At 39.1% G+C, this 10,084-nt stretch overlaps 1 protein-coding gene across 1 annotated transcript; it reads right to left on the reverse strand.

The window, feature by feature from the left end:
* Positions 1-4,470: 4,470 nt before the first annotated feature.
* Positions 4,471-9,147, reverse strand: LOC139441945 (uncharacterized). The gene is made up of 2 exons (XM_071222694.1): positions 9,003-9,147; positions 4,471-6,911 (listed from the first exon to the last, which is right to left on the reverse strand). Exons 1-2 carry the CDS (start codon positions 9,064-9,066, stop codon positions 5,506-5,508), a joined length of 1,470 nt encoding a protein of 489 aa, XP_071078795.1. The 5' UTR covers positions 9,067-9,147; the 3' UTR covers positions 4,471-5,505.
* Between the last annotated feature and the right edge of the window lie 937 nt (positions 9,148-10,084).

The following is a 10,084-nucleotide window of genomic DNA, read 5'->3' on the forward strand; positions in this document are numbered from 1 at the left end:
CTGGAGGCACAGGAAAATGGACATCCTTCACAAATGTTTTTCCAGCGTATTATGCTTCGTACTAATATTGATAAATACTCTGGACCCATTTACCACCAAACATTTGCTCTGACATGATAATAGATACCGTATTCGACATAATAAGCGCCCAGGGCGCTCTCAAAATTAGAAATAGGGGGCTCTTATTAGAATAGTAATGTTTTTAGCCTGAAATGTTTATATATTTTTCCAAAATTTAATGGCCCGTAATTAAGGGTGCATATATCACACGAGTGCGTATTATATACGAATAAATAAGTGTTGTGTACATTGATCAATCAGAAGGGGTGCTAATTGGGATTGTTCACTTGCCAATTTATTAACAAATATCGCCGTGGGCGCTTATTATGTCGAATACGGTAGCTGTTCCTTCAAAGTACATGTATACTGTTCTGTCATGATTATGTCAAGCTACAAAAGCACCAATACTCGACTTGACCTGGGAACACCAGGGTCCCGCTCCACAAAGCGATCTTAGCGCTACGACTTTCGTAAGTTAAGTTAAAGTATGGGAGTTACGATTGTCTTCGTGCATAGATTGCTTTGTGGAACGGCGCCCTGGTAGCCATAGGACACCCCTGTCAATCAGCATCAGGACGCCGCTCTCCATCGATAACACAATCAAGGGCTCATTCGTACGAAACTGCATTTTTAATGTAGAACTATTATCTGGGGCTCCCTTCCACAAAGCAATCGTAGTGCTAAAGTAACTCCCATTCTTTAACATAGGCTCACAACATGCTACTATTGCTTTGGGAAACATGGCCCATTTTGATTGTTGAAGTCCATGAGTGAGAGAAATTCTGTGATAAGCTGGTGATAAGAGAAATTGGGATAAAAATGACCCTTCCAATAGAAGTTATGGTGGGGAATGGGTCCCGTATATTTATCATAATAATGAATACATAATACACTGGCTAATTGAGGATGGAAAATGGGGAAAATACAAACATTTGAGTATTCACATTATTAACAATGGTTTGTGCGTGCCCCTAACAGACATCTGGAAAAGTATGTCTGGAAACAACTCGGACATTGAACAGATGTCATGTCTTGATTATAATGTCACAATACCAAGAATGTGACGTCAACATGACCTGATGAAACGTCACAATTTCTGGATCTAAATGTCATGGCTACAACTTCTATAAATGATCGTGATATAAAAATGCCTACAACATTGCTGGAAGATATAAATATGATATCAAAACAAGTACTGGTGTACTATGGATCAAAACCTCTTTTTACACAAGTACATCTTGGTTTAAACCGAAATGAATTAATTTGAGAAATCATATTAATACAAATACTACATTCCTCAAAGGTAGAAGAAAAGGATTGCTTCATTCTGAATTATTTCACTAAATAATATCTAATCAAAATCCACCTAGGTAGAATCTACTTTGCGTTGCCTACAGTATACTGTTATGTCCTGTAGGGAATAACAAATTGTCCAGATTGTCCATGGGGTTTTGCCCCCTTTTCCTATTGCAATAATGGCCACCAGTCACATCCATCAAGAAGAGGAACAGAAAAGAAAATGTCTCCCTACTCTTTAAGCAACAACTACCACTCAACTTATAAACAAACATCTTGTCTCATCACATAAACCACCAGTGTGTGATATCACCCATGGATTGTTGGATTGCTTTAAACATTCTAGAACCATATCCTTTGTATCACAACAACATTCATGCATTAGCTCAATCATATCTTTACAAAATGTCTAAGAAAATCTGTAAAACATCATATAGAACTGGTTCAACCATATATAACAGGATTATTACAGGATTTTCACACAGATGAAATGTCCTGGAAGCACAAATGTATCGAATGGAAACAGAAAAAATATATATTGCATTCCGAGGTATGCACAATAATATTCATTGTACCCAATTCTTGACAAGAAACATAATGGTCCTGTAATTAGAGTAATTTTCAAATCTTACACTGTAGTCCACAAAACTTACACTACATTACGGGACCCTCACAGTACCTGTAAGGACCCATGAAATTAATTATAAGGGGGTCCCCTGGACCCCTAATTTTGTTGGTCAAGGTAAGACCCTGTTATTAAATTGATGTAATAAGGCATCTTGAGGTATAAAGCCTAAGCAGCCTATACACAACAGCCTCCCTCCCTTTAAACCCATGTGCACCGAAACAAAGTCAAACATCAGTAGAAACATCCACAAGTAGTGAAGTCAGGATCATCTTCAGTGTTCAAAATTAAGAGGGAGGAGGAGTATTTGAATCTAGGGACCCCCTAAAACGTTTAACTTTGTGGTTATGACTAGGTCGACTTTGGCATTTACCAATCATTTTGAACATTGATGATGATCACATTCAAGAACTGGACATCCTGCAACATGCTGTTCAAGAACACTACATGGCCTGCAACATGCTGTTCAAGAACACTACATGGCCTGCAACATGCTGTTGAACAACACTACATGGGCTGCAACATTCTGTTCAACAACAATATATGGCCTGCAACATTATGTTCAAGAACATTAAATGGCCTGCAACATTATGTTCAAGTACATTACATGGCCTGCAACATACTGTTGAAAAACACTACATGAACTGCAACATTCTGTTCAAGAAAACTACATGGCCTGCAACATTATGTTCAAGAACATTACATAGCCTGCAGCATTATGTTCAAGTACATTACATGGCCTGCAACATACTGTTTCAGAACACTACATGGCCTGCAACATTCTGTTCAAGAACACTACATGGCCTGCAACATTCTGTTCAAGAACACTACATGGCCTGCAACATTCTGTTCAAGAACACTACATGGCCTGCAACATTATGTTCAAGAACATTACATAGCCTGCATCATTATGTTCAAGTACATTACATGGCCTGCAACATACTGTTTCAGAACACTACATGAACTGCAACATTCTGTTCAAGAACACTACATGGCCTGTAACATTCTGTTCAAGAACACTACATGGCCAGCAACATTCTGTTCAAGAACACTACATGGCCTACAACATACCATTTAAGAACACTACACGACCTGCAGTCTCAGTGCTTGCTACCGCCACACAAAGATCTGAGGACATCCCATTACAGGCCACATCATGTCACATATTAGGCTATACGCTATCACCAACTCTAACACTTGGTCCTCAAGGGTTACATGTGTATCAACAAGGGCACAGTCAAAACAAGAAGAATTGATCTAAGTGACTTAAAAACTTGTTCACAGCAAAAGGTACAGCTTCAGTCCTAGGCCATGCTGGTTGAAGTGTGTGCACATGCATAAGCTAGTATGTGATTTAATCCACTCATCTGAAACCTTAGTCTATTAAAATTTTCTTTGGTCTTGTAAGCACAGCTTATTCGAGTCCACATTATAACACTAAAATCTATTACAAATGATGTTATAACACAGTAGGAGCTATGTTCAGGCAAGTAGACCTCAAAGGTTCTTTGCACAGACTGATAAGCTAATGCAAATCCTAAAAATGTGGGATTTGGAAGCAAAGCCTGCTTTGAATGCAGGGGAAAACGACAAATATGAAATAGTATTCATAACAAGAATCACCCTTGGCTTGGGAAATATGGACACAAATTGTGACGGACGGACAGATGGAGCCCGTTTCAGTATCACCTACAAATGATGGTGAGGGAGGACATCATGAGGAAAGTACAAATGTTTGCATAACAATATAGTTCAACATGTTCAAAACAGAAAAATAAATATCCGAAAGAGAGTGAGTGAGAGAGTTGGGTTCAACGCCACTTTTAACAGTATTCCAGTTATATCACGGCGTGCCAGCTTAATGTGGGAGGAAAGCCCGAAGTGATGCAGGTCTCAGACGTTTACCACTTTGGTGAAACCCACAAACCGGGATTCGAACCCACAATCATAGGTTATTGGCGTGCCCAACTCTGCACGGTGAATCGTGACGCCTTAGACGACTTGGCCACCCGTGCCCCCTATCCGAAAGAGACAAATATTCTTTTCAAATAAATGATACAGACATAAACACAACAACTACACTATGTATTGTCATTTGCTAATGATTCTTAATGATTACACCATGGTCAACATGGCCAGCTAATTATACAGCGTCACACACTCACAAATAATAACGTGGTTACAAACAATCATCTCATTGCACAGATTAGTGACACCACCTTCTACCCTGAACACCCAAAGCAGTGATTGAGTGAACATAGTATTAAAGCAATGCTTAGCACGACAGTAAAATACCACAGTGGAGGAGACTGTGCTTTTCTTCCATCCCTGTTCTTCAGTATGTTCAGTGTGGTATGTGAATGCTATATAAGGTTTCAGAATTTATAAAGATATTTATAAAAAGCAAGCTACAAATATCTGTAAGGATAACACGCTTCCACTGAGCTGATCCCAGAAATCTTATCAGGGTTACCACTGGTAACTTACCAGTAACAGAAACCGAAAAGTACCTGAAGGTTTCAAGGCAAAACTGTCTGATTTTCATCCAAAAAACGCAGGAAATCCTTGAGGCCACTGGCTTGTACGTTCATCTTAGTGAGAATTTTCTGTTGCTAAACACACGTTTTAAGGGTTTGTGTAGTCTTTCTTACAGACCCTGATACAAATATATATCAAATACAGCCCATGCAAGTCTATAATGTTTGGCAAGTCTAGATCACTGCAGTATCTGAAAATGAAGAGTCACTGGGCTCCTTTTTATTATATTCTTATTAAGATAACTGAACAACTGTTTTTTTATGTAAGATGTGTTCATTTCAGAGACTAGATGTTAGTCTAGGGTTTGTGCAAATTTATACATTTGGAAAGCCATCATTTTACTTTAAAGTCTTTTGAATGCATGATTTATACTGATTATTGAGTATTTTTGGTTTGACAGCTTAGTATACTTGTCATATGTCCATATCACACCGGACTTAAGTTAATACATGTCTTTCATATTTGTATCATTTTGCAAGTTTCTCTGTGCAAGTTTCCTAATTATTATCAATATTATCCTTCATATAATAACAAATAAGATTCAGTTTGCTTGGTTGGAACAGTGACTTGAAAATTGGTGACTAAGAAGTTTCACATCTACATCCTTTTACGTCCTGATTTCCAACCTGATGTTATGGTGCCTACCAACACAAGGGATTTGTTAAGGATTGCAAACTAAGTGCCCTTGGCAGGCTTATTGGGAAAATGTGTGGGATTTAGTTCAAAATTGGATTATTTCACGGTTCATAAACACTGAGAAATTGGACATTTTAATTTTGAATTGCAAGTTTGTACCGACATTTGTTGCAGATTTGGGGCTGAATGTCGGCCTCTGAGCAGGTCTAGAAAAATCCCTGCAGCAAAACATTTTAGCCTTACTTATCACTGTTCATCCTTGTGACAAGGCGAACCACATATAATATCCTATAATTATACTCAAAAAGCTAGAATTAATTTTGATTTTACAAGAGAATTCAAAATCAAATCTAATCTCCTGTTGTTCTCAGCTGGCTGTACTTGACACTATTATCAAGACGACTCCAAATAGAAGGTCCTCGCCTGTCTCGTGCATACAGGAAGATCCCAGCCATAGTAAGAACAAGAGCAATCGCCATCAGCAGATACAGTATGAGAGCACCTGCAGGAACTCCCTTACTCTGCACCAGGTAATTCAAATCCACCATCCACAGGTCGTTCAAGTAGCCATCGTGATTGTGTCCATCATGGCCAAGGCCCCCAAATAGGTAGAAGGTGTTCTCTGCTCCCGTCCAGAACATTGGTTCGTATCTCCCCCCAGGCAGAGCATCCCCACGAGGATGGTTCTTCCAGTAGTACTTTGGTCCTGTGTCTCCTTCATCACTTCCTCCATACCAGACCCATACCTTTCCTCTTGGACTGTATATCCAGAGATCGGAGAGAAGTTTGGATGAATGGAAAACGGATGGATAGGCCGTATCTGTCCCATCCCCTCCATACAACCACAGGCGCCCTGCCGTGTCTGTCCATGCTGATCCTCGCCGTCTACACCCTGGGTGGTTGTCTAAGGAGTATTCATGCTTCCGCCCATACACTGCAGGATGGCAACTTGATCTGTACCCACTTAAAAATTCCCATGTGTTATTGTGAACAAGGTATCTCCACATATCTGATGTATACCCCATATTCAAATGCCGACTACGTATATTAGTACCTAATATGTTTCCACCAAACATAAAAAGGGTATTACCTTTGCCCTTCCATGTCGTCGGCCCATTTCGGCCCTGAGGGTAACTATCCGGCTTAGTATTTGGACTTGATGGCTTGTCGGGAGAAATAACTTCTGACCATCTTAAATCTCTGAGAGAAAATTTCCAAAGGTCATTGAAAATCTTATTACTGTTATCCATTCCTCCAAACACATACATACTATCCAGCATGCACCATGATGCCATGTCGCCCCGCCCTAGGGGCATTTCCAGGGAAGAATTATAAGATTTTGAAGTGTAGTTATAAATATCAGATAACGGCAGCCATTTCTTCTTTTGCATGTAATACACCCAAGTATCTCCAATTCCATTGTCATCATTATCAAGACCTCCAAACACAACCATTGTTATTTTTGTAAAACCACATGCAGCTGCTTGTTGCCTTGGCGACGGAGCCTTGCTGTCAGAGGCAGCTTTACTAACAGTTCCTGAATGGACTAGGTTCCATTTTCTATCTTGCATGTTGAAGTACCATAGGTCATTGAGGAGTTTGGGTTTGCCATCACTGATATCAGAGAAACCCTTGCCTCCAAACAACCATGTGTTGCCATCTTCATCTGTCCAAACACTGCTGCCACTGCGAGCACCTGGGCCACTTGATGATGACAGTGTTCCAACAGAATTATCTCCCCCTATCCAGGCCCATTCTGCAGAGAATTAAAAAATGGTTCATTAGATCATATATGTTCAATCATGAATCAGTACATAGTTGCAATCACTAATATATACATAGTCAGCCATAAAAGGGAAAAAAGCTTATTTCTTAACATGCTTAAAGCTATGTCACAACCACAAATACAGAATGCCAGGGAGCATCCTTAGAATTCAGTTGTTTGTTTGTTCGTTGTTTAACGCTGCACTCAGCAATATTACACCTATATGACGGCAGTCTGTAAATAAACCAATCTGGACCAGACAATCCATTGATTGATATCATGAGCATCGATCCATGCATCAACTAAGTCAGCGAGCCACCCGATCCCATAAGTCGTCTCTTACGACACGCATAGTTGCCTTTTACGGCAAGCATGGGTTGCTGAAGACCTTTTCTACCCTGGATTTTCACGGGTATAGAATTCAGAACAACAACTTCTAATGGGGGTGATCTCTGCTGTTAGTCACGTCACTAAACAAGTAACCAGTTTTTAAGAGAATCTGTTAAGACTTTATCTCACAAGCTTTTGCCTGTTAACCCGACAAACTAAGACACTTGGCTATGCCTAGGTTAAACAATTACAGAAAGGGACAAAGAGGTGATGGATGCTAGCTAATGTTACGGGTAGCCATGGTGTGGTCACAATGCCATTTGGCACACTCATTCCTTTCCATAATATACCAGGGTCTCTTTCCACAAAGCGATCTGAGCGCTAAGACTGACGTTAGTCTATGTTAAAGTATGGGCTTTAAGATCATCTTAGCGCTACGATTGCGTTGTGGAACGGGACCCAGATCCTGGGTGGTACGGAATGATCATATTAGTCTGAAAATGGCTCCTGGCATCAGATATTAAGGTCACAAGTATGCATCAATGACAGGGTTTTTAATAAATTAATTGTTGGGTGATTTTGACAGAGATCAACACTGTGGGGAACACTGTACGTATACTGTGGATCATAGAAAAGAACAAGGAACCCATAGTCATGGCTACTGATGATAGAGCGAACAAACAAATACAACGATATTACAAAATTCCCAATTTTGGTACTATATATCACCACATAAAATGTTCATATATATATCACAGAGTACCCTAGTTTTCAAGGACACCTATTTTAGAACAGCCATATTGAAGTGATTTTGACATGTTATAACGTGAGAGTGCACTAGTTCTGCGTGTCATCATTGGGTTCATGTAAAGTACTGTTCATCTTGTCAGGACATTCAGTCGTTGTTCAGAAGTTTGGCGTCTGTGTCATGATGAAAAGGAAGAGTGAAATGGTATGAACACTATAATTTGACAATTATTCATATTATTGACTAGGTTTCAAACTTTCAATTACTTTTTGAGTTTTAATGCCAACCTGCAAGTAATATGTTGAGAACTGTGAGCTAAAACATGTCCATTCATTCTTAGAAACCCTGCTTAAGTACCAAAACCAATATCAGGTGTAACATCACTTGAGTGCAGTGGAAGTTTACAGACTAGGCATTGGCGGTCACACATCTTATCAAGTATTTATTTTCTTTTGGAATGCAGCTGTATTCTATTTCAAGACATTACACACTGGTGTGAAGCAGCATTTGACTTTGATTCGCCACTCCCTCAAAACAAGAGATAGGCACTATCATGACAGGTCAACAGAAAAAAAAGATTAAATGTGAAATTAATACACACAAAAGGTCATCAAAGACTTCTTGGACCTAGTTAGCTGGGTTTAGAAGTTTTCACAGTTAGAGTAAACACAGAATTCAGCAAAGTTGGCTCTAATATTCCAGGAACCGGTAGGTTAACCAAGAGCCGCGATGGTCTCCGACAGTCAGGACATGCCCACCTCAGAAGTCACCGTCGCATCCCATCGCAGCTGTCGACAACTATCTACGCTATCGGGTATTATGACACGCAATCATCCAAGTCACAGACACTGGCCACTGGATCCCGCACAGTCAACTATTACGACACGCATGGGATACCTTAGACAAACTGGCCCAGAATCCTAAAAAGATCCATTTTCCAGATCTAGCCGAAGAGTAATCGAGACATATTATCAACAATGCATGACATTACTTCAGAAAATTACCTTGACACGTTCCACTCTGAATGTACAAAAACACCAAAGTGTAGACGCTTTGAATACGACACATTGTCAAAAGTTTTGAACAAACTAATGGCAAAATTATCGTAAACAACCACTTATCATTCGGTCACATGAAGACTGCATTTGGTACAAGCCCTCTAGCGGAAAAATGTCAAATACATAGGAAGTGAGTCGTACACTACTTTCCGTACGGCAATATTTCACTTAATTACATTCTTCGGATATTTCGTTTTATATTTTCTGGATTTATTTAAACGCATTCGTGTATATCTATCCGTTTGTTTGTTATTTAACGCCGCACTTAGCAATATTCCAATTACAGTAGACTCTGTGTAATCCGACATCTGTCTAATCTGACAAAACGTGTGTATTCCGACATCTTTCTGTTTCGAATCCCGACACTGTTTATGGTCCCATGAGCAAATCCACTGTGGTCATATTGTTTTAAATGAAACGACGTTGTTTATGTCACTTGAAGATTAGTACAGGCATTTAGTATACAACCTTCAATAAACACTCAGTTAACGATTATCAAGGTATAATCTACAATTAACCAATGAACTTCTCCTTCGTGGTGCAACACCAGGTCAGAGACCATAAACAATATGTATTTTATGGTCTCTGACCAGGGTTAATCCTTATAATTGTTTCCTTAATTGATAAGCTGGCTGACAGACTAACTGAGCGAATCATGCGGGTGTATGGCAAGCCGTTTTCACATTTATTACGGAATTACAGATATCTTCAATTGTTTTAAAGATATCTTGAAATGAATTGAAGATATCTTGAATGGAATTGATAGACGTGTACAGTTTCTCTCTTGTCTGACAATTATTAATGATATCTTTAATTGGATCTTTGATATCAGTAACGGTCAGAATTAATGATATATTGAATTGACTTAAAGATATCTCTAATTGACTTAAAGATATCTCTAATCGAATTAAAGATATCTTGAATTTATTTCTAATATATTTATGTACTGTTGGATGGTAATTGTTTAATGATATCTTAAATACATTTAGAGATATCACAAACTAATGTGTTGATATAACCGTAACATT

Source organism: Haliotis cracherodii, unplaced genomic scaffold (genome assembly GCF_022045235.1).
Source record: "Haliotis cracherodii isolate W230 unplaced genomic scaffold, xgHalCrac1.p SCAF_5, whole genome shotgun sequence".
Taxonomy (NCBI): Eukaryota; Metazoa; Mollusca; class Gastropoda; order Lepetellida; family Haliotidae; genus Haliotis; species Haliotis cracherodii.

Bases quoted from the DNA above. Each gene is read 5' to 3' on its own strand.
- LOC139441945 (XM_071222694.1), bottom strand. From the start codon at position 9,066: ATGTGTCGTATTCAAAGCGTCTACACTTTGGTGTTTTTGTACATTCAG. The intron at 6,912-9,002 runs GTAATTTTCTGA...AATTCTCTGCAG, and splicing joins TCAGAGTGGAACGTGTCAAG to AATGGGCCTGGATAGGGGGA.